The following is a 26465-nucleotide window of genomic DNA, read 5'->3' as shown; positions in this document are numbered from 1 at the left end:
CTTTGTGTACACGCACATTGTAAATAGTGGTAGCTTACACGCTTATGAGAGCGAAAGGTGTTTTGGATTGAATTATTTCCTCAAAATTTACCAAGAGGGATATATCGATATAACTTTGACGATTGTTGGCTTGTGATTTATGGTGAGTTAATAGGAATATAACATATCTTTTTCGTATTGCTTTATTTTCGCTCTATCTATCATGTGATTTCATCTAGCATACGTATTAGTTACTGACATCGTAAGTGCAATATGTTTTTAACTACGTCTGTGTCTGCGTCTGTGATGAATTTCACCGCCAACAGAGCATAACTTATAGGTATCATTTAAACTATAAATAATGTTTTGTCGTATATATTTGTCTAATTAACTCAAACATAGACATTCAAAATGCTTTTGTTGTCTTCGCAATCAGTACTTATATATACGGCATAATGTGATAGACTATTTTAGGGATGCAATTGATTATTTTAAATACCTCTATATTGAATGAAGAGAAATAAAAAGCTCAAACTTGTCATCGATGATACTAGTGTAAAGTAAGTAACTTTTTTACTGAAAACAATTCTAATTCATTTGCTCATGTTTTCAGTAAAGATTACCAGTTGGTGATGTAGCATTTTTATATTAAATCAAAATTAAATGCCCATTTGTTAGGTTCTTTGTCATCATGCACCGTTCGTCATCGTGCGTCGTCCGCCGTGCACTGTGCGCCTAGCGTAAACTTTTCATTTAAACTACTTCTTCTCTATAACTGAAAGCCCAGTATACTCATATTTGGCTAGTACCAAGTTTCAAGTTTGGTAAAATGAATGACTTTGACCTTCATTCAAGGTCACACGGATAAAATAGGCTAAAATCTTTAAACAACTTCTCGAGAACTGAAAGGCCCAGGGCACTCTTATTGACACTGCGTCATGCTGTGGTGAAAGTCTAACAGTTTTGTTCAAATGAATGACATTGACCTTCATTCAAGGTCATTTGGGTCAAAAAGGATAAAATATTTAAACGCCTTCTTGTGAATAACTAAGAGGCCTTGATACCTGATATTGGGCCTGTGGCATGCTGGGATGAAGTGCTACCAATTTTGTTTTCAAATTAATGACCTTGACATTATTTCAAGGTCACAGGGATCAAATAGGCTCAAAAATGTAAACAACTCCTCAAGAATCGAATGGTCCAGGGTACTCCTATTGGGTGACATGAATAACCTTGGCCGTTATTGAAGGTCACAGGGTTCAAATAAGCTAAGATATTTAAATGAATTTTTTTCTAATGGCACATATTGGGTCTGCATGCTGGGATGAAGGGTTACTAATTTTGTTCAAATGAATGACCTTAAACTTCAAAGGTCAAAGGTGTCAAACAGGCTTAAAGTCTTAAAATTACTTCTAGTGAATAACTTAAAAGGCCTAGCGACTGGATATTGGACTTGTAGCATCGTGGGGATCAAAGGACATTCATTCATAGTCTAAATCACTAAATATATTAGAACCTGAACTTCTTCCATTAAAAAAGTTCTTTTGTTTCCCCCCAATGTAGTAAAGTTTTGTGTTAAAATGGAATAACTCTGAAATCATGATTAAAACGGTGCGATGGGGGAGTATTAGAGTTTTTGCGATGTACTTTGGTTTCTGAGTGATGATCTTTAATGGTTCATTTGAGTAATGGTACGCATGTAAACATCTATGAGCAAGAAAAAATATAATTCATATAGTGTGTCTGTTGTTTCATCACCAAGACGCCACAAGAAAACACATTGGAGAATATTTTTCAAATTGAAGAAACGAAAAAAGCATCTGGTAAAAATTTAGGATACTAGAGGGATTTCTCTCAGCTGGCACAAAGCAATATTCATATTTTCGAGAACCTTTGTTTATAAAGGTATTTGTTATATCAGCTTTATTAATGTTAAAAAGGAGTGCTTTAAATTGTGCAGCAGTATTAACATTCGATAAGTTAAAGTTTAAAGCGAAAGAATTAAATTCCCTGGATGTTCTTGGGAAAAAAAAACTAGTAATAGTAACTTGCCGTTCATTGTCATTCTTAGAGGTTATCTCTCATGTTCAAGCTGATATAAAAAAAAATGGTTTGTACATTTTCAATCAAATGCTGTGGAGCAAAGCCTTTGGTTCTGAGTGATGATCTTTGTTCATTTAATAATGGGCATAAACATATGTACATATAGTGTACTGTTGTTTCATCACCAAGGCCACAAGAACACATTGGAGAATATTTCAAATGATCGCGAAATAGGTCAAAATTTAGGTTGCTAGAGGGATTTCTCAGCTGGCACAAAGCAATATTCATATTTCGAGAACCTTTGTTTATAAAGGTATTTGTTTTATCAGGTTTATTAATGTTAAAAAGGAGTGTTTTAAATTGTGCAGCAGTATTAACATTCGATAAGTTAAGGTTTAAAAGCGAACGAATTAAATTCCCTGGATGTTCTTGGGGAAAAAACTAGTATAGTAACTTGCAGTTCATTGTCATTCTTATCTCTCATGTTCAAGCTGATATAAAAATGGTTGTACATTTTCAATCAAATGCTGTGGAGCAAAGCCACGGAGTATCTTAAGCATAAGAATAAGTTTGTGCTTTTGACGCCGATCAGAGAGAGATTCGCAAGCTAGTTCTCTGTAAGGTATATCATGGGATGTACCTCTGCGGAATCCCGTTATAATTCTAGCGGCTTCTGAGTAAACAGACTCTAGCAGAAGTTTACATTACATTGTTCAGTACAATTATCCCATAAATTATCAGCATATTCTAAAATAAGTAAAATATAAGTTTTATAAATGTTTTTTTTATTATTTATCCTTTTAAATGCTAATTATACATAATCTATATGGTGAGTCCATTTACAATCGTCAGAAAGTTAGACTCCTAAATGTCTATGTGTGCTAGCTGTATGAACCGTGTTATTGTCAAAGTATATATCGGGATGAATGGCGTTTCGTTTCTTTGAAATATTAATGATTACGTTTTTGTAGGTAAATTTTATGTCCCATTTCAGAGCCCATGCACTTATATTTGCAAGATTTTTTGAAAGTATATGGACAGCATAGCTTTGGTTAGCATCAATTACTTAACTAACTGAAGTGTCATCTGAAAACAATTTGAATACTAGTAACAGTATTAGTTTATTAGTATGTCGTTAATATTTAAAAGGGCCTAAGACGGATCCCTGGGGGACTCCAGCATAAACATATTTAAAGGTAGAGAAAATGCCTTCAGTTAAAACACTTTCTTTCCTTCAGTAAAAATTTCTAAACCACCCTAGCAATTTCCTTTTAAAACCACAAGTTTCTAATTTATATAATTAAATAAATAGTCCTTCATGCTACATTATATCAAAGGCTTTACTTATATCACAGACCGAACTTCTTTTCGTTTGTCTAATGAGTCGGTGAAATTATTGTATATCGAAAGAAGTTAGTTCACAGTTGAATCACCGGGAACGAAGCCAGACTGATGTATAGTGGTAAGTTCACAATCACGTAGGTAACTATAGAGATACTTACAAATTACTTTTTCTATTATTTTACTGAAGCAAGAGGTGAGAGAGATGGGTCGATATCATTTACATCACCTTTTCCTTTGTATATGACTTTGATGTTAGCAGCTTTCCATGGCAAGGGAATACAACCAGTTTCCATAATTTATTTCATGGAATGTAAAGATTGTACCCATAACTGGCCTATAAGTGCCCTGTAGCCGGTTAATATTCAGATTTTGAACCGCTGACCTGTTTATATATGGTCATTTTTGGACGGTCACTTATTAACCAATTTTTGGTAAATCCTGAGCACAGTTCAAAGTGTCAAGGCATAAACATTTCCTGAAGAGTTTCAAAGACTTTTATCAATATATGTATCTTTAAGAACATACACATATTATTCATAGATCTACACAATATTCAGAAATTCAAGCTACATCCATATTTGAAAATAAGCTTAAATGCATCCTGCTATGTGTCGATGATAATTATAATATTCTTTTAACACTGAATAGAGCATATAACAGTGGTCCATGGAGCGTGTTCCATGTTGCACGTACATATAAACAACAGTGGCTGATCTTTAGCCATTTTGATTTCAACACTTTTTTCCACATTCACTCATAAATTATATAAGCTCCTACCAGCTACGGCTGTTAAGGAATACATGTACATGATGTTAAAGTACATTCATGTAGATCCAAAGGACATAAATCAACAATTCATTAAATCACACATTGAAAATCCCTTTCAACTTCTAGACAAAATGTATCGCTATTCGTAGAATCACCAGTAAGGACGTTGTCCTAGTAGAACAAGGCTACGTCAATCCTCGGAAGGCATTTTAGAAATAAATCATTTTCGTTATTTAAGGATGCACTATGGGTATTTTGGATTCGCCAGGTTTATATGTGATGAATGCTTTGTTCTGGTTGACCGAACGCATAAACATTTTAGTGAAAATGTGCATGCTTTACCCGTTACTGGCATGACATGTGATATTCAGCATATGCTACCGACCTAGTGTATAAGTAATGAATGCTTTGTATAGTAAGGTAATATTAACACAAAAACTGTGTTTTAAGTTTGAGATAAGCCTCAAACTGTACTATATGTGCGAGAGGGAACATCACTCGATCCTAACGGGCCTCGTAGTTGTACCCTCGCACTTATATGCTACAGTGTTTGGCTTATCTCCTTAACTTATTAGTTTACACTATTAAGAGTAAACTAGTAAATAAAAACTGCACCTCGGCCAGCCAAGGATAGTCAGTCACCCAAGGAAGTGTGTACAAGTGGACATTAGGTCTTACTTATACAGCCAATACACGTCAGCGAATATGAATAAGATCACACTTAGGGATAGGCCCTAGGGTCATCTAGAGTACATTGTGCGACAATAGGCAGTTATGAACCTTTTTATTTTAATAGTTTTATTTATGATGAACTTAGTGCTTTTAAGGAACGGTAATCACATACTTAATATTATATTGATAAATCCTTGTGTTATCAATGGTGTAAATCTCCATTTTTTCAGATACTTGGTATTGGGAGAAAAGAAATGACGACAACGATTTTTGCTGCAATCCGACGGGGTTTAACTGCAGTTTTGATTTTTGCTTACTGTGGTAAGTAAAGATAATTAAATTTCTATTAGGTAATAATATTTCAAATTACACTTGTAAAGGTATACGCACATTTACACATTACGTAGGCATACAATTTTGACTCATTCAGTCGGAGTCGCTGTGAGTAAGGCTTTGCTCTCTTCCATGGCGGAAACAAAACACGTTTGTATTCTAATTAGCGTCATCGTTGTTGGTATGGTGTGAACTTACCGTGTCAGTATTCTAAGTTAAAAATAAACTTCACCCAGTATCCGCAGATACATTACAAAGAGAACACGGTATAGACAAATAAGTGACTTTCAGTCATCTGTTGGACGTTGATAGCACGTTTAACCTAATTAACTTACCAACCAGTATTTGTATACCAACATTATAGAATCCAATGATAACCGAAGGCAAGTTGTGTCAATACTCGTATTAACCGACTGATCCATGTGTGTCTTGTATGACAGGTGATTAGTTACTAAAAGTCCAATTAGAAAATTCTATACATTACAATCAGAGGAATTAAGGTTCAACAATACTGATGTAATGAACACTATGTTGATGCATTATGACGTCATAATCAAAAGAATGATCCGATTCTAACACATTGACCATGCGCTTCTTTAGATAGAAACAATAGGTCGATATTTGGAACCTGCGCATCAGCAAACATTTTCCAAAAATATATTAATACAAATTATCTAAATCAAGCATTTACCAAAACAGAATGTAGTGTGTTCGTATTTGAGTGATATTTTGTACTAAAATCACGTTTTGTAGTTTTCAACAGGTAACGTATTGTACCCTGGCTTAACCATCCAAAATCTAAAAAGCTCTAAACAATATATAATGTTACTAGAAAGATAGCTTTATTCTCACTCAGTTTAACAGATGTCCTAAAAAACCAAATTAGAGGTCATCATGGTAGCCTTTCAAATGTCTGGCCTAAGCCACTTGAAGGTAAATTGAGCAGACGAAGTAGGTTTTAATATTTGCAGAAAACGTTTTGATCTATTTACTTAATTCAAGAAAAAATGATTTAGTTACGTACATTGCAATTCTCCAATAGCGCTAACATAGATAGATCGATATAGACATTTCAACCTATAATAGTCTCTGTGTATTTTATATTAAACTTAATTTTGCATCGATTGCAGAATAATTTATATAACTTAAACAAATAACTTTCGATAGAGCGGATGTAAGCGCGCCGATCGTCTATAACACTTATCGTGGAAGGAAACCGGAAATAACCCACACGATCTAACAGGTAACCCCTGACCTTTTCTCGTGCGTGCCGGGGATTGGACCCCGTCCCCGTCAATAAGATGAAAGGTGAGTGAACTAACCACTACACTCCTCGACCACACCGATCATCACAAAATGACCCCTAATGGCATATTGTTAGTGCTAAACAATAAAAGTACATTTGCGTAATGCAACATTTTCATTTATTCTTTAATGAAAAAAACTCATTATGAGTTATGCGTAAACTCTTATGCAAATACTTAATTGTATGACTGAGTCTTCACTTAGTTTAGCGTTCGGCCCTGTGACGAAGGCTCTGGCCGAAACACACCAAAATCTATAAACGTAATAGTTTCTGCTCCTGCTTAGCTAATTTTTACCCGTTATAATGTGACCGATTGGGCGTGTTGTTTGGTGTCTTCGGCAGCATATTTCATTTCAGTGAGATAGCAACATCAATACAAGAATACAACACAGATATACTATAGGCTCCAAGAACACGCACTTCAAACTCACTTCATACGACATAAACGGGGTTTGGGCGTGCCTTTGACCCTGGCTATTCGTATATAAATAAATTTCATATGTAACATCCATTTCGTTTGGTTAGATCTTTAAGATTTAGTGGGGGAGGAGAAATAGGTTACCATGTACCCCTCTGGCAGTTTTTCGAAAGATGGTTTTTAAGGACCGGTATGATGTCTAGTTATCCCCCGCCCAACGAAGTTGGCGGGGGATATACAAATGGGTTCCGTCCGTCCGTACGAATGGTTTCCGGAGCATTGCTCTAAAACCAGTAGAGATATTTCCACGAAACTTCATACACACATTGGTCTAATGGTCTAGTAGTGCCTTTTGCTATTTTTAGGTTTTCATTTTTTGCATATTTTCCGTAACCATGGAAACATTGCTGAAAATATCATATTTTTGTTCCAGGTTCGTTTCCGGAGCATAACTCTAAAACCATAAGAGATATTTCCACGAAACTTCATAGACACATTGGTCTTATGGTCTAGTAGTGCCTTTTGCTATTTTAAGGTTTTCACTTTGTGCACTTTTTTCTGTAACCTTGGAAACATTGCTGAAAATATCATATTTTTGTACCAGGTTCGTTTCCGCAGCATAACCGGAAAACCGGTTGAGATATATGCACGGAACTTTATAGGCACATTAGTCCTATGGTCTAGTAGTGCCTTTTGCTATTTTAAGGTTGTCACTTTTTGTACTTTTTTCTGTAACCATGGAAACATTGCTGAAAATGGCAGATTTTTTGTGTAAGAATCGTTTCCGGAGCACAACTCTAAAACCAGCAGAGATAGTTCCAAGAAATTTCATAGACACATTGTTCTTATGGTCTAGTAGGGCCTTTTGCTATTTTTAGGTTTTCACTTTTTGTGCTTTTTTTTCTGTAACCATAGAAACATTGCTGAAAATATCATATTTTTGTAGCAGGTTCATTTCCGGAGCATAACTCTAAAACCAGCAGAGATATTTCCACGAAACTTCATAGACACATTCTTTTTATGGTCTAGTAGTACCTTTTGCTATTTTTAAGTTTTCATGTTTTGCATTTTTCCCGTTACCATGGAAACATTGCTGAAAATAAGGTAAATGGTAAATGTTACTTTGCAAAACTCCACCCATCTCTGTGTATATAGTCTAATATAAATGTCAAGGCTGTATACCTGATTCAACAATTGCAGCCCCGCTTTACTTGAATTATACTCCATCTTTCTTTAGCTCAACTTCCTTTTTCCTGTTTTTTTTCATACACATAAGTCTCCACAATCAATCATACTTCAGCTTTGATATCTCAATTGGCGGATGATCTGAATGACTATGTCCTTGTTTCATTTTATCTTGTTGCCATTGACAACTAATGCCCCATGAGGTCATATGGCGGCCATGTTGGATTTCAGGTATCAAAAAGGCCAAAATGACTCATTTGCATATATGCGCATAGATAGAGAACCAAACAACATTCAGAGGCATTTTGTGATATGATTGAAACATGCTGAATACGATTAAATCATTATAATGACGTTACGTCTTCTCATTTTTGTGAAATGACGGGAAAAGAATGAAATTTTCAGCTTTTTTCCCTAAAAAAACAATAAATGTCATAATTTTTATCACAAGTAAAGAAAAAATTTTTAAAATATGATTGAAACATGCTGAATACGGTTAAATCATAATAATGACGCTACGTCTTCTCATTTTTGTGAAATGACGGGAAAACAATGAAATTTTCAGGTTTTTTTCCCTAAAATATCGATAAATGTCACAAATTACATCACAAGTAAAACATTTGATGGACAAAACATCTTGTACCAGTCATTTCGAATTGCACTTACCTTTATGTAAACATATGTGTATTTTAAAAAGATTTTATGTTTTTTAACAGATGAATCGTGGACATCCCCCTCCCAACACTACTCATAGAGAAAAAAAATCTCATAAATTACATATTCCCTGATCTATAATTCAGACAGTTCCAAACTACAATTACATTTTTAACAGCCAGGGTCATGTAAGGATGTGCCAGGTTTATTGGTAGAAGAAGTTCCTGGAGAAAAATCACCACCAGCAGTCAATACCTGGCAACTGCCGCTGTAGATTCGAACAAGCTACACAGAGGTGGAGGGCTTGCGGTAATATGTCGAGACATCATACAAATCGGCCACCGTGGCCCCAATTACAACTAGAACGTGGTTAGAACCGTAATGATCCACTCTCTTTTAGTGAACAACTGGAAACAGAATTTTTCATAAATTATCGGCTCGTGCCAGAACGAAACGTACCACTGTGTACGAATTATTATCCTTGATTTTTTTGTCCTGAAGACACGATACACAGCTCATTTCCACAAAACTAAATCCTTTCGGTCTCACGACTATTACTTTGGTTTTCATTAAACTGCTGCAGGTTGGAGTAGGATTTCATCACTCCAGGAAAATAAATGTACACATCTATTTCGACGATTCACTCATACTCCATCTAGTCCAGGAATCGTTGGAGCAATGACAGATGACAGGTTGGGGGCTGACCTCGACGGCCATTGCCAGTCGGGGGAGTTGTCTGGGGATCAGGTCACCGAGCACATCAACGTGCTGGAGATAAGGCTGTTCGTTTGGCTCTGCAGGCTTTTCGGAAGATTCTACATTCCAAGGTGGTTTGTGTGACTACAGACATTTGTCGATTATTTGGAGAGAAAGGATGGGGGCAAAGTCCCACGTCCTTTGTGCCCTCGTCATTCGTGTTCTTCTCTTCTGTCAGAAAATGCGGTTGACTCTCTTAGTCAAGCATCTTCCAGACAGGTTGAATGTTCTGGCGGATACTCGTTCCAGGCAAGCCGGTTGTGGGCAGAAAGGCAGCTAAATCTCCCGATCTTCGAGGGCATTTGCTAGGTGTAGAAAAGACCTCATATAGACCTTTTCGCCACTTGTTAGAATTGTACCTGCTGCCCCTATTGCATGATCGTAAAAGGCGACTAAATTTAGGATCTTATCTTTTCTCTTCTTCCTAACTGACTAGTTGAGCGTTCGCCCCTGTGAGGAAGGCTCTGGGTTCTGTCCCCTGGCCGAGACACACCAAAGTCTATAAAAGTGGTAGTTTCTGCTCCTGCTTAGCGTTCAGCCTACAGGGAGTGGGACGACTGGTTCGCCCGTTGTCAGTATAATGTGACCGGGTGGGGTGTGTTGCTTGGTGTCTTCGGCGGCATAAAAAGGGCAACAGTTCCACTATACAAGAAGACACAACACGAACATACCGCAGTCTCCCAGTCCACTCACCTCGCACAACATACACGCAACACACCGCATACATGGGAGGCCGTCCTTACATGACCATAGCTGTTAAAAGGACGATAATAAATCAAACAAACAAACAATCCCTGAACAACTAATAGTCAACTTTTGTCTCTCCGGTGCCAGACCACATGACTTGGACTGTGGACGCTCTATCTCCTAGATTGGGAGGGGATACATGCTTATGCATTCCCTCCATTCAACCTGGTGGGCAGAGTTCTAATAGAAGTTTCGGGAGCATCATTTTCTCCTCCATCTGATAGCGCCCCAGTGACCGAGACAATCCTGGTTTTCAGAGCTCTTGTTGTTTCTGTTGGTGGATATTCCTCTGGTTTTCCCACTCAGAACCAATTTCCTGCGCCAGCCTCGGTCCCGGAAGATCCATTCAAGAGCGTGGAAGCTGTCCCAGGAGGCCTCGCTCAGTCAGGCTTTTCTTAAGACATGTCAGCTCGCATCGCCTGATAAATAAGTCTTCCTCACCTGCCGTCTAACAGTCATGGAAGATCGTCTGTGATTGGTGTATCGACATGACGATTGATCAGGTCAAGGTATCTACCCAGCTGATTGCGGATTCCCTTCTCTATTTGTTTAGGGAACACAAACTTGCCTCTAGTACTATTGCAGGCTATCGCATGGCTATTTCCAGTGTACTGTATTCTCATGGTAGACCAGAGTTAGGGTCGTCCAACTCTTTGTCTGCCTTGATTAGGTGATTCAGTCTGGACAGGCCTAGGGAACGACAGTTAGCTCCACAGTGGAATCTAGCACTTGTGTGACTGAAAGGGGCTCCTTAAGAGCCTTTGGTGTCGGTCTCCATTAAGGTTTTTACTTTTTACTTCCTGCTAGCTTTTGTTTCAGGCCGTAGGAGGAGTGATATCCATCTATTCACTTTCTGTGCTTCGTTGTGCCAGATATAGCTCTGTTACCCTACTCACTGATCCTGCCTTTTTGGTAAAGATTCACAATCTCTATTGAGTCGAAGGAGAATGATCGGCTGCTTTGTCCCAGTCGGACGCTTAGGTTTTCCCTTGATAAAACAAGGGGGCGATGTACTATTCTTGCCCATTAAACAGGGTCAGCAGGATTTCTCCTCCCAGTACATCTCCAGCTGGATAAGTCAGGTGATCAGGACTGCTTATGAGCAGTCTAATTATTAATCTTGGGCGAAACGCAAGGAGATTGCCCATGAGGTTAGAACCCTTGCGGCTTCTTTGGCTCTCCATAATGGGTCCTGGTTCCAGGACATCATGTCTGCTGCCTTTTAGCGTGGTCAGACTACTTTCACTGACTTTTACCTACGGTCCATATCCTCTCATTCTAATTGACTGTTTTCCTAGGATCCCGGTCTAGCGGCCCAGCCTGTGACTGTTCCTCCTCAGCAGATATCAAATGTATTTGTAGGTTTTAACCTATGCGAGCAGGAATCACAATGGTACACCTTTTTCATGGGGAGGTATATCCAAAATTGAAGGAGAATAATTCGAACACAGTTGTTTTCATTAAAAAGAAATAAGTTATTACTTATTAGGAACTGCCTGAATTATGGATATCCTTTTGTAATGCACATATGTTTAGACAAGAGTCAGTTCAATTCAGAATAACTGTTACAATGTGTGTTGACAGAATATTTGGAGTTTTAATTTATTGATTTTGTTTTTCAATATTTTTTTCATCTGCATTTTCTTTTTGGTGCGGGGATGGGAGGTTCCCTCTCTTTTTCCCAGCTCACTCATGCGATACATCTTTTTATAGTACACGTGTGTTTACACAAGGGTTAGTGCAATTCGAAATGACTGTTACAAGGTGTTTTGTCCATCAATTGTTTTACTTGTGATGTAAATTATGACATTTATCGATTTTTACGGAAAAAACTGAAAATTTTATTGTTTTCCCGTCATTTCACAAAAATAAGAAGACGTAACGTCATTATGATTTAATCGTATTCAGCATGATTCAATCATATTTAAAAATGTGTTTATTTGCCTCTGTTTGTTGTCTGGTTCTCTATCTATGCGCGTATATATGAATGTGTCATTTTGGCCATTTTTTGATAAATTTTTATTGGGGGGGATCCCTCTCTTTTTCCCATCTCACTCATGCGATATATCTTTTTATAGTACACGTGTGTTTACACAAGGATTAGTGCAATTCGAAATTACTGTTACAAGGTGTTTTGTCCATCAATTGTTTTACTTGTGATGTAAATTATGACATTTATCGATTTTTACGGGAAAAAAACTGAAAATTTCATTGTTTTCCCGTCATTTCACAAAAATTGAGAAGACGTAACGTCATTGTTATGATTTAATCGTATTCAGCATGATTCAATCATATTTAAAAATGTGTTTATCTGCCTCTGTGTGTTGTCTGGTTCTCTATCTATGCGCGTATATATGAATGTGTCATTTTGGCCATTTTTTATTGGGGGGATCCCTCTCTTTTTCCCATCTCACTCATGCGATGTATCTTTTTATAGTACACGTGTGTTTACACAAGGGTTAGTGCAATTTGAAATGACTGTTACAAGGTGATTTGTCCATCAATTGTTTTACTTGTGATAAAAATTATGACATTTATCGATTTTACAGGGAAAAAAAGCTGAAAATTTCGTTGTTTTCCCGTTATTTCACAAAAATGAGAAGACGTAACGTCATTATTATGATTTAATCGTATTCAGCATGTTTCAATCATATCACAAAGTGTGTTTATTTGCCTCTGAATGTTGTCTGGTTCTCTATCTATGCGCGAATATGCGAATGTGTCATTTTGACCATTTTTGATACCTGAAATCCAAGATAGCCGCCATATGACCCCCATGGGACATTAGTTGTCGATGGCAACAAGCATAAAATGAAACTAGGCATCAAACCGGTCCTAAAAACATGTTTCGAAAAACTGCCAGAGGGGTACATGGGAACCTATTTCTCCTCCCCACTAATTATTTTTCAATAGATCGGATGCATTGTACGTCAAGTATTATATACAAGACATTTTCGCGGGGAATTTTTAGAGCGGCACAGTCATTGGCCAAACTCAATTATTGGATAAGATATCACTGCGCCACAACTAAATTTATAAATTATAAAAGTAAGGAAATTTATGCCTAATTAGTACCTGAGTGAGTTACCTGAATTAAATTATAAGCATTATTCTCAATATCTTTTGGGGTTATGAAATCATAGACAAAAAACTGACACACATTCTTTTTCATAGACGCGAAGAATTTCCTTCCATTTTTTGTCCATGACTTCATAACCCCAAAAGATATTGAGAATAATGCTTAATATGATAAACCAAACCAAAAGTTTTATTGAAACATAAACAGCTGTAATTGAATTTAGTATCCCTTCAAATAATCTTGTTGTCTTTTCTAGCTTCCTGCCAACTAACCTCAACTGACGACACGTGGATTTTAATAAATAGAGACCGGTATATAATGGCATTCACTGCAAGCCTTTATGACAGGCCACATGTGACGTGGTGGTGGAGATCTCTAGGTCAGGACATTGAATTCCAAGAACTACAACACACGCCGAACTTCCACGAATCTATTACCCGAGGAGTACGTGATAGGACAACTGGCAAAACTTTATTCGACATCAGATTGGAAGTAATCAACGTAACGACGGATACATTCGGGGAGTATAAAGTTGACATAGATGGGAACAGTGACTTAACAAGAGTATTCACCATTAACAAAATGCCAACGACGCCAAAACCGGAAGTAGATGGTGGGTATATATTTGTATACCTCGCACTATTCAGCATGCATTTCATCTCGCAATAATACTGGGATTGGTTTCTCGTATGACATCTATATTTTGATGCTTAAGTCTTGATAATATATTTAAGTAATGATTTTGTAAATGTATAATGAAATGTCTAAAGCGTGAATGTGACGAATAACTATCATTGCAGTAAATACAAAGCTACTAATTTTAAAGTATTCAAACCATTGAAACCTGCCTAACTGAATGACAAAAAAATGCCCGTGCTTTTTACAGGGCTTATTGAGATGCCAGGTACTTCTAATGAAGGTATGATTCAAACAGCTTGTGATATTCATAGCAGTTTAGCATGCAATATACGTTCCTGTATGTGCTATTGTTATAACATGTGATTAAATAAATTTTACTGCACGTTTATACATGTATTTACATTGTGCTTTATAAATGCTAGCATCAAATCTCTTGAATTACTAATTTGCATTCACATGTAATGAGATATCAGATTGACCTGTGAGATTTCTTCATAGAGCATGATTTTAAGATTTATAAATAAAGAAAATACCGATACTAAAATTAGAAGTGGTCTTTAATAAACCATATTTAAAGTTGATTTTAATGCTATTATATTTCTAATACCAAACAGAATATACGATATCAAAGAATTTGATTCGACAAGAACAAAGCATTTCAAAATAGTTTTTTTTTCGTCTTGACGTCTTAACAAGTGAAAATAAATACGAAAATGGTTGGGAGCGTTATTATATATTATCATATCAAATTACGTATGAAAGTTTTTGAAGTTTTGATAATATAGATAAGTCTGCCATTACATTTATCAATGAGTTAAAGATTATTATTATTAGAATTGTAGTTTAAGTTTTATGTGCCGTCACTGGGCGAAAATATTGACGTCTGGTTGTCTCTTCATTAACCTATTAAAAAAAAGGTGTGGTGAATTAAGCTGTGAAAATCATTCAAATGGTTTGCGTTTATGCTTAAAGTATTTTTGGATGGAAACATATCTGCAGAAATCACTTTACAATTACTAATGACACTGTTAAAATGTGTAATGAAATTGTAGACCTCAATTTGACTTCATTCTCTGACCGTATATACTCATTTCACTTCACTATAGATATAAATATAATGATTTTTGCCAGAACTGCCGAAAATCATTTCCAGCTCTTATTTGTTGTGCATTTAAAATTAAAATATATACATTGAAGGTTTGGTGATCAATAACATACTAAAAGCTCATCTTGGTTCGTGATAAGAAGAATAAAGCACATACGATTTAAACAATTGTCGGAATTACATATTCAGTGGCTAAAGGCAATTACATGTACAAAGACAGTATAATTTGGACCAGTCTATCGAATGTTTTTTTTTCTTTCTTTAAATATTTATAAGATGTTTTGCCTATTCAACAAACTGAATTGTTCCTTTTTTGAAGGAGACAAGTCCGAGTTTTCGAAAAGTCAAGTATATATAGCTTCAGGCGTTGGTCTTGGTATATTACTGATGTTCACTCTCATAACAACCATCATCATCGTCAGAGTAAAGACCAAAAAAGCAGGTAGGTTATTGTGTATTAAATGTATCAGTTTAAATTTACATAACCGAAACGTCTTTTAAAATGTAAATTGAGTTTTAATAGTGTTGTTAGCTTGCAGTTAAGGCTACTTTTATCACATTCCTAACAAAATCGATTAGATAAAGCAAATGTTAAAATTCTGTTCGTGGGACGACTGCTTTGATGGGGTGTCCTGTCCGATCTCTGGCAGTATGTTTCATTGCCATACTACTACAATATTTGTAAATGTTTCCGTTATTGCAACGAGAAACAACAAGAACACATCGCAGTATTACAAAACATAGAGACAGTCTTACCTTAAATGAACCCGACTATTTATAGTTGACTAACTACACAGTAATTGATTAACTACACAGTAGTTGACTAACTACACTTTGCCACTTGATAAAACAGCGACATGGACCTTGAGTTTTAACACACTTAATATTGCACTTGTTTGGTACCGTAACTTCACGAATAAATTTATTTTGACGTTAAAATCATTATTGATAAAGTTTTAGTTATTGGTTGTGGCCTTTAAATAAGAGATAGCCATTAAGAGAACATAATATTAGCGCCATTCTCGGATTTTTTTTTCATTGTGGTATATAAAATAGTATTGGCCAAACAGACAGACAGATTTGGTATGAAAACAAAGAAAAAAATATTTATATTTCTGTGATAGCATTTGTTATTGAACCTTCCATTTACCATTTATGCGTAATTCATTTGTTTCAGGTCGTCGGAAAGGAGATATGTAAGTTTATATTTTTCATATTTATATTTTAGCACTGGTATTCAATGGGGACTACCTTGTTTTACTTTGCCCACTTTGCCCTGTTTATTCATCTTTCATACATTTTCCATCTCTAGTTTTAAGCGGGAATGATTAGGAACTGTACACAAACAGATAATATTCCTTATGTATCTACACTTTTACAAGTAACAACTTAACTTTAATGAATAAGACCATCCTCACAGAGGGTGACAGGGTATTTATTAAATTAACATAATATTTGCTTCAAGAATTAATAAATCAAAAAGCCAATGTGGGGTTTACAAAGTAAAAACCGCCTAAAAAGGCAAACAAGTCCTTATGAGATATACAAAAATAAAAACCGTTATAGGGTGGGAAAGGATGGGCGTTCCAAATTAAAGTTTAAAAGCCAAATTCAAAACAGGTTAAAATTGTTGAGGAGTAAAATTTCAATATGGCTGCCTGACGCTTAGGGTTCTGATGAAATGTTTTGGGTCTGGGACCCACTTCGGACACATTGACCAATCAAATGCCTCTTCTATATTCCCAAGGGTCATAACTCGTACTGTGAAAAATGTAAAATCCATGAAAGGGGGAATAAGTCTATTTGCTAAAGAAAAGGACATTATTAACACAAACCAATTCTTACAAAAATCTAATAAAACAAAACTTGTATTGGTATTTCCGATGCATGAATTAAGCTAACTACTTAGCTGCCTTATACAGCATGAATTATGGATTTTATGATGTTTTAACTGCAAAATATATGCAAAAGATGATGTTGTCATTGTATTAATCAGTGTGTTTTTAGGTCACCCAAGACGAAGTCTCAAGTGACCTATTCTAACCGCATTTTGTCCGTCGTCGTGCGTCGTATGGCGATAAACAATTTACTTTTTCGACTTCTTCTCCAAAACTACTGAACCAAATTTGTTGAAATTTTGCAGAAACCTTTCATAGCCAAAGGTTAACCAAAATTGTGAATTATATGGTCCCGGCCCCCCAGGGGCCTGAGGGGTGGGGCCAAAAGGGGTCAAATAGGCTAAAACTCCAAAAATGTTCTTCTGAAATTCCAGAAATGGTAGAATCAAATACTCTTCATAGATTAAAAGGTCTTGAGGTCTTTTACAAAAATTGTGAATTATATGACCCTGGGGTCTCACGTTCCCCCCTGGGGAGGGGGTCAAGTTTACTATAGTTTATACAGGGAAAAGACAGTTTTGAGCATTATTTGGTCATTTGTAATAGGAAATAAGTCAAATGTTGTCAGAATTATCAGTATGAGAAGGCCATTGAATCCTAATAACAATTTTTCCACGACTGACCCCCAGGGGCCTGAGGGGTGGGGCCAAAAGGGGTCAAATAGGCTAAAACTTCAAAAATCTTCTTCTGAAATTCCAGAAATGGCAGAATCAAATACTCTTCATAGATTGAAGGGCTTGAGGTCTTTTTACAAAAATGGTGAATTATATGACCCTGGGGTCTCACGTTCCCCCCTGGGGAGGGGGGGTCAATTTTACAATAAGTTACATAGGGAAAAGACATTTTTGAGCATTATTTGGTCATTCGTAATAGGAAATGAGTCAAACTTTGTTAGAATTATAAGCCTGAGATAGTATTTTAACATCATATCCATATTGGTCCTGGCCGACCACCAGGGGCCAGAGGGTGGGGCCAAAATTGGTCAAATGGATAAAATTTCAAAAGTCTCCTTCTGAATTTACAAATTTGATGGAACCAAATACTCTTCATAGATTGGAATGTCTTTTTAAGGCCCTTTACAAAAATTGTGAATTTCATGGCCCTGGCATCTCAGACTTTCCCCTGATTAGGGGTCAAATCTATTTTAATTGATATTGGAAAAACACATTTATGAGCATTATTTGCTTAATTTTCAATAGGTCAAACTTGGTTAGAATTATTACCCTGTGATAGCATTTTAGCATCATATCCGTATTGGTCCTGGCCAACCTCCAGGGGTAGATGGGCGGGGCGAAAAGGGGTCAAAATGACTAAAAGAAGAAAAAAAATCTTCTGAATTCACAGATTTGATGGAACCAGACACTCTTCATAGATTGAAATGTCAGTTATAAAATCACTGACTGGTTCAAGGGCCTTATGGGCCAATATATATTTTTTGTGTCTTTGTTTCATTCTCTATCCGAACTCATGTGACCGCTTAGGCCCATGGGCCTCTTGTTTATTAATTCATCCATTGTGTATGTTTTGAATGTGTCTATTTATAATTCCACACTTTATTAAAGCACGTGTATAGGTTGTCCAATAATATCAGACTCTTTCATATGTATATATGAAGGATAGTAATATTCTATCTGAGGGTCACAAAAGGTGACTTTGTGATCCCGAGGGTAGAATATCCCTATCCTTCATGCACACTTATGGAAGAATATTTTTCTCTCATAGCTCAACGTTTTATTGCAGTTTTACTACTACTATTAATTTCCGCCATTTTAAATAAATTCGAAGTTGTGAGCGAGTCCTGCATGTAGGGCGTTAGAACCCTATTGCATGATCGTAAAAGGCGACTAAATTTAGGATCTTATCTTTTCTCTCTTTCTAACTGACTTTATCTTTCCTAATGCCTCCCTTGGCACTGCCTCACTTTTGGCCTTGAGTTGAGCGTTCGCCCCTGTGAGGAAGGCTCTGGGTTCTGTCCCCTGGCCGAGACACACCAAAATCTATAAAATATGGTAGTTTCTGCTCCTGCTTAGCATTCAGCATACAGGGAGTGTGACGACTGGTTCGCCCTTTGTCAGTATAATGTGACCGGGTGGGGTGTGTTGCTTGGTATCTTCGGCAGCATGCTTCAGTGATATAGCACTATAAAAAGAGCAACAGTTCCACTATACAAGAAGACACAACATGAATATACCGCCGTCTCCTAAAACACGTACCTCGCACAACATACACGCAACACATCGCATACATGGGAGGCCGTCCTTACATGACCATAGCTGTTAATAGGACGTTAATTAATCAAACAAACAAACAAAATGAGTGAAATATGTGTTCATGACGGATTCTCTCCTGATATGTATCGATAAACAAAAGACCTTAATTTTTCTGAATATGTTATAATGATGTAATTGCCAAATTGCTCTTTTAAGATTCAATATCAATTTATTTGATACTATTTTTAAAGTAAAATAAAATACCTTTTAAAGGTCGTATGTATGTGTTGAAGTATACTTGTGTTGTTGCACTGTCTTTATGGAACTGTTGTCCTTTTTATAGTGTTATCTCACTGAGGTATGCCGCTTACTTTAACAAAATACTGGTGTTTTGTGTAATCCTTTGTGTGTAATTTGTAATAATTTATCAATTTAGTTATTCATACTCTAATATTTGTCCTTAACTATTTTTCGCGATTCTCAGGGCTGGTATGACGCTATAACATCGTTTGTGTATTATAAGTAAGATTTATTCAATGGCTCGACTGTATTTCGTCATTGCTACAAAGTATTTTATCAATATAAAGTAATTTTTCAGTGTATTATATACACGCTTGACTGCTTTGTTATTCGGGAAAGTTAAAATAAGTGCCGAGTTCCTGACTATATAATAACATAATATATATGGTACATTTGTATATATACAACACGGAAGTAATCAACATACTTTACACTTCTGATGTACATGTATGTGTTAACGGATATCAGTAAGGAAAAATATCGCGAAAACCCCAAACAAATTATTAAAAATGTGCTTTAGCTCTTACTTGCCTATGGCTATCCTTGTCTTGTAGATGCGATCATTATGTATCTTTTATTTGGATCTTTAGATTAATGCTTGATTTGTAGTTTCGCCCTAAATGGCCTTGGCTGTCAATAGGTCATAAAACTCAAATAAACTTAGAACCCGGTCCCACTGGCGTTTAGAAAGATTGGCGAATGCATTGGGCACAAAATTGGTTGACATTCATTGAACATGCGCAATATTCGTAAATCGTACTTGTATCAGCCACTCAATATCCGTACACGTCCGCAATTATCCGCAATGACATGTTTTTTCTGTTCCAAGGATTTTTGAACTCCATGAAATTGCGGAAATCATTCGCATTACATACGCTAATCGTACGCAATATATACTCAATACATATTTATCATATGCGCTGTATAACCGCTGTTATTCGTTGATATCCGCAAATGACAACGTTTTGAGATTTGATAGCGATATAGCGTAACTATCACGTCGACATGCGAATACATAACAAACGTGTTGCGTAAACTAAAACTATAACTACTATCGTATTCGCTTTTATTCGTGAAAAGTCAGCTTTTGTTTGTCAGAAATTTGGTGTACGTTATCAATATATCCGTAATTCACACTGATAATTTTGTTATTTTCGTCCCATTTTGTTGCGGATGACAACAAGCGGCTAAAATTTGTAAGCTCAATTAATTCGTAATTAACCCGCTCTTCAGTGGGACCGGGCCTTAGGTACTCTACGTCTTATAAATCTAGTCCGATAGAGAAAATGAAGCAGATGACATCTTTGGCGGTTGTCTGAACTTTTGTTACTAGGGACTTTCGACTTCTAACAATATGACCATTTAACATTCTATTGAAACAGTTGAACGGTAGCAATTGTTTTGTAAAACGGTCAAAGAAAACGTATCCCATTGCCACAATTCTTATGTAGCAATATGGTTAAAATGATTCCGTTTAATAAAGGATCTGGCAACATCCTATAAGGTTGGCGAGCTTTGTATCATATGTACTTTAAATCAAAAGCTTTTGTAAATAAGGATTCGCATTTTAATTATTTTGCTTGTGTAGTTATTTACATGCCTCGTCATAACGTTGATCTATGTAAGTGACACGCTGTCATCATGTATCTGGGGATTATCATGAGGGTTGTTTGATCTTATTTGAAGTCTCTCATATTACATAATTGAGCCATCTTCGGATAACGCATTTTCATGTCAACTAAGGTATGAATAATCATACTCTGAAATGGTAAAATTACACGAGATTTTTCGAAATACTGATTGAGAGTATCTGCAGTGTCATTAATATTATGATAATCTGTACAAAATGATTTTGCTAATTCATTGTGACTTAAAGGACACATATCGATCTTTAACATAGGAAGATTCTGTATTTACGTATCAGTTATCTGCCATTTCGGGTAAGTATTAAGTGTTACGTCGTGTTTTGTAAAGGTGCTTATCGCTCAGCATACACGGAGTAGGACGACTGGTTCGCCCGTTGTCAGAATATACCGCACCCGCCCAAAACACACTTATACCTCTGACACGTTATACACCGCATACATAGGAGGTCGTCCTTACATGACAGTATGATATGACCAGGTGGGGTCTGTTGCTTGGTGTCCTCGGCGGTATGCTTTATTGATACAGCACTTTAAAAATGCAACAGTTCCACTATACAAGAGGACACTACACGAACAAACCGCATTCTCCTAAACACGCACCTCGCACTTCACACACACACTGCATACATGGGAGGCCGTCCTTACATGAGCCTGACTGTTAATAGGACGTTAAAATAATGGAACAAATAAACAAACCTGACATGACCCTGGCTGTAATTAGGGCATTAATAAACAAACAAACAAGTGTACAACGCCAGATGTTTCGATGGAAATGACGTTATATGTGTTCCACATATCCTGACGTCACATTCGATACCTACCAACAATAGAGATTACTCTGTAATATACAAAGACGGGATAAGAGAAATATGAATTTGTTCACCACGCCTTCATAGGCGGCTGTCCTTAAATGACCCTGGCGGTGAATAGGACGTCAATTCAATCTTACCAACAGAACAAAGTTCATTGTATTTGACCTATTGTTATTTCAAACTTGGTATTTACGGCAAGATTGTTGAATGATGTCTTTAATATGCTTGTCATTCTTCAGAGAAACGTCGCCGGAACACTTGAGTGAAGGTGTCTCCATATCGTCCCATCACTACACGGATGTCCATTCTCCCGGCGCATATGAAGGTTTAACCGACAGACGAGATGATCACCAGTATATAACTACACTCAACACACGAGGTTCGCTTCAACATTTGGCTTGCTTTATCGTATAATCTTTCTTATAACAATCATTGGCTTCAAAGGTTATGTTTGCTTGTAACAAGCATTTTCATTGGCTTCAAAGTTATCATCGGATAATTCGTTTTTAATGTTACATTTGATTGGATGATACGATTGCGTAACACTTTCGAAGAGGAAAGAGTCCATCAATAAAATTGGGTTGACATGAAAACAGATTAAACTATAATGATTAACTTGAATATATTATTTATATGTTATGGAGATATAACTTAAAGATCTAATTGCCCTCTCATCATAAACAGATTCATTTAGCGACCATTAGGATTTTGTGTTAAATCTCCATAACATAAATACACGTTCATGTTTATCCTTCAATACGACATTTGAGTTGCAACTATACCAATTAAAATCGTTAACCTTGTCGGGGACATTATTTTCAAAGGATGTAGCGTTTCTTGTCACATGGGTATTTGATAACAATTCGTTTTACTCGAGATGTTTCTGATTTTGATATGACTTTTTAAATGTAAAAACATGACATTTTCCATTTGCAGCAAACAAGGGCGTTTACACCGACACGGCTGTTCGAAAGCCCTTGAAACCAAAGAAAAACACCGTAGGTAAGAAACTTATTTGGAAATGGAAAATGAGTTTGTAGTCCCAATCAATTGAAATACCTGCAATTACTATACCCCCGTAACTTGGTAAGGGTGTATAGTTCAACTAGTCTGTATGTTTGTCCGTAGAAACATTTTGTCCTGACTTCTCCTAAACTATAGGATCATTTTCAATGAAACTTGGCAGCAATGTTGGGGGCTATATGTCTATATTAATACCAGGTTTTTATGGCGAAAGGTTGGTAACCAGATCATTGTATACAGCTTTCTATATACATTGCTTATAACTTGGTTTATTCTTTTTTTAATCAATTTTGTTTCAACTTGGTCAATTATCAACGTCTATGATTCGACGAATAGCATTCTTTCAAAACGTTTACTGTAATGGAAAAAACAAAACAGAAGGATTTGGTTGGCATAGTCTCAACATCAGATTGGAATTGGCTTCCACGTCGTTTGATATCAGAGATTGAACTGCGATTTTATTATTTGCAGTTAACAACATGTACGGGGAATCAACTTTAATCATTAAGTCAGGTGTCAATCCAAAACATTTCTTGAAGCCTGTACCAAAGGCCGCGTATAAAAAGAACCGAGATAAAGGTTTGTATCTTTTCACCTATATATTTATCCTTATTTTATTCCGTTCCTCCTACCACTTCGCGTCTTCGTTAATTTTCGTTTCATGAATACTATAATTTGAGATCCATGGCTGTTAAGTATTGTAGTTTCCTTTTGTGATAACATTTTAAAGCAGTTATCCACGAAATACTTTAATTCGCGTTGGTGTGTCGCAAAATTATGCGAAAAATTTTGCGAAAGGAAAGTGATTTATTGTATAATGACTTTATTTTTAAAACTGTGATGAAAACCTATATGTACAGCAGAGAGGAATACCCACACATAGATGTATCCTAAATAATATCACACTTTGATATAAATATGAACTAGCGCGTACGGTTTACAGGTGCGATTTAAATAGGAGATACGTCTTTTAAGTTAGATATCTTGTACATGTATCATGTATGTTAATGAAAAATGAAAATCCATACAATTCATTGATTTATGTCTAGAATTATGACAACTATTTGAAACAAATTATCACACGTACAACTGGTTGCAAATTGATTAAATGTAAAACGTTTAATACATTTAATTAAGTTTGATACCTGCGCAAATTATTTATTGATAATATATATTTTGTATACAATCTACTGCAGGAAGACGATTTTCCGACTCGGTATCGGACCACGATACAGGTGTATACGAAAACGTAGCAAGGTGTGCACCAGGTGCTAACAATTACGAGAATTGTAATAACTGTAAGTGAAATAATAATCATGATTGAAAAGTCTAAATATGAACGTGTACGTAATCTTAGGGTGAGCGAACTGTACAGTATTTTTTCTATTCAGTAGTTGCATATTACAGAATTGTCTACCCTTGCGGGTAGGTATTGATTGTGACATCATATATTTACGAACGTAACATCTACTTTTAAGAGAAAACAACGGAGTTTCGCGCGCAATATTATGACGTCACAATGGATACCTACTAGCAAGGGATGCAACTCTGTAATATGCGCAGATGGGAAATTATTTCTTCCATTGTTTTCTATACATTGAACATTTCGAATCTATTTTGCATCTTAAATATGTGTGATTTGTTTTCGTCATACTATTGGTTATATTGCTTTACATTAATTTTGTTTTAAACTAAAAAGTAAAGCACGTGTAAAAAATAACGAGACACGGTAATATACTAAATATGTCTGTAAAATGGTAGTTTTTCATTTTTGTTCTGCATACGTAAGGACGCTATAAGTACTACAGTATAGGTATTACGAGTTAACTCCCTTTACATGTAAAAATTGGATTGAAATATGTAATGATATTCTTACACAAAAACTTCAAGAAGTGAGTTTTTTGTATGTGAGGTTGCGATGACTAAAGCGATATTGACACTGTCACCTGTTCAGGCAGCACAATTGCAACTAGAAATGTACGAGCTGTCGTCGAAATGAAAGAATATTTCAGGATCAATTACCAATTTTGATACTGGCACTGCTGAGAATACAACACAATGTTATGTATATATATTGGTTTTACACAGTGGAGAGTTAGTGTGATGTTTCGATGAATAGGACTATGCGGACACTACGCTAGCATAATGAAGAGTTTGTCTGATGAAGTGTATTTATCGACATGGTCACACGCCACACATAAGTTGTTCACTACTTGTGTATCAATATCTTACTTTCCAACCTGAACAGAATGTTTTGGAGTTTTAATTTCAATAAACACCAGAATGTGTATGAATTGCCTTACTAGATCGTGAAAAAGGGATATCTTTTTTACTCAATTAATATATGCCTAATATTGAAATATATACTTATTTATTTATTTTTTTATTTTACAGTAAAACGGACCAAATCTGCACATTGACAGGATTGGTTGGAACACAATCATGATATGTATTTAACGATATAATACACGATTCATGAGTTATTTGGTTGTATATATGTGTTTGATTGTTGTATAGTTATTTATATGATGGATTTAACTGTTAAAGGTTGCTAACTTATTTTGAATTAGCTATGGTAGAAATGAAGTATTAAAAGTATATTCAGGGTTAATCCTAGTGTATCACCTGTTCTTATAAAGATATCGATTGATTAATATCTTGTCACGTTATGAAAGAGGTGTATATTTATTTTGTGTTTTGGTGTGTATGGTTTCCTACTCTAATTATTTGTATATACTGATGTTATTACAAATAAATTTTATCTTATTATCAAATCAGGTATTACTTGTTTTAACTGCATTGTTGGTACATATTTTTACTCTTCTTGCTTAAGGCTCATTCTTCTGTTCCCTGATCCAGACACAATAGTCCATAAAAGTGGTAGTTTCTGCTCCTGCTTAGCGTTCAGCATAAAGAGAGTTTTCCCGTTGTCAATGTATTGTGATCGGATGGTGTGTGCTTGTTTTTTGTGTCTCTGGCTGCTTGCTTAAGTGAGATTGTATTATAAAAAGGGCAAAAAAATTTGCCAGAAAACCCAATACGAATATACATCGTACCACAGTCTCCCAAAACACACTACATACATGGGTAGCCGCCATTAAATGACTCTGGCTGTTTATATGACGTTAACTTATTCAAACAAACACTTGTTTATTGAGTTAATTTAATTAAACAAAAGACGTGATTGACGATTTGACTTCTTATGTAGATAGTTAGATAATCGTGTGACGGCTGTTATTTTGATGCAATTATATGTGTTTTGCGATGTTGAAAATACAGCAGCAAACTTACTCCAAACTTCACTAACGCAAATACAACTATCACGATGAAAAATTTTAAATGTTGAACTTTATATCCAAACAGATCTCCCGAATAGGAATAATTATATAAGGATCGAATGTATTTTTCTTATTTTCATAGCGGCTATGAATAGCAGAAGCTATCTACATATCCTGTGGAGCGCGTTAGCGCTCCTCGAAGATATTTAGATAACTTCAGCTATTCATTGCCGCTATGAAAATTAGAAAAAAAATACATTAAATTCATAT

General features: G+C 35.9%; 1 protein-coding gene across 6 annotated transcripts; it reads left to right on the top strand.

Annotated features, from left to right (window-relative positions):
• Positions 1–25691, top strand: LOC138310660 (uncharacterized). 6 transcript variants are annotated; one of them, XM_069251950.1, is made up of 11 exons: positions 1–142; positions 5037–5127; positions 13541–13897; positions 14171–14203; positions 15348–15470; positions 16206–16224; positions 22134–22273; positions 22831–22896; positions 23389–23496; positions 24114–24215; positions 25312–25691. In XM_069251950.1, the coding sequence occupies exons 1-11, from the start codon at positions 140–142 to the stop codon at positions 25335–25337; spliced, it is 1068 nt and encodes a 355-aa protein (XP_069108051.1). In that variant the 5' UTR covers positions 1–139; the 3' UTR covers positions 25338–25691. The 6 variants fall into 6 exon arrangements, with proteins under 6 accessions (XP_069108051.1, XP_069108054.1, XP_069108053.1 ...); XM_069251952.1 differs by lacking the exon at positions 1–142 and adding an exon at positions 4867–4890; XM_069251951.1 differs by lacking the exon at positions 1–142 and adding an exon at positions 4883–4905.
• Positions 25692–26465: the final 774 nt, after the last annotated feature.

This window comes from Argopecten irradians, chromosome 16 (genome assembly GCF_041381155.1).
Source record: "Argopecten irradians isolate NY chromosome 16, Ai_NY, whole genome shotgun sequence".
Classification (NCBI taxonomy): Eukaryota; Metazoa; Mollusca; class Bivalvia; order Pectinida; family Pectinidae; genus Argopecten; species Argopecten irradians.
The sequence above is the reverse complement of the archived record's forward strand: the minus strand, read 5'-3'. Positions and strand labels throughout refer to the sequence as shown.

Bases quoted from the DNA above. Each gene is read 5' to 3' on its own strand.
- LOC138310660 (XM_069251950.1), top strand. The intron at 14,204-15,347 runs GTATGATTCAAA...CCTTTTTTGAAG, and splicing joins GCCAGGTACTTCTAATGAAG to GAGACAAGTCCGAGTTTTCG. The intron at 22,274-22,830 runs GTTCGCTTCAAC...TTCCATTTGCAG, and splicing joins AACTACACTCAACACACGAG to CAAACAAGGGCGTTTACACC.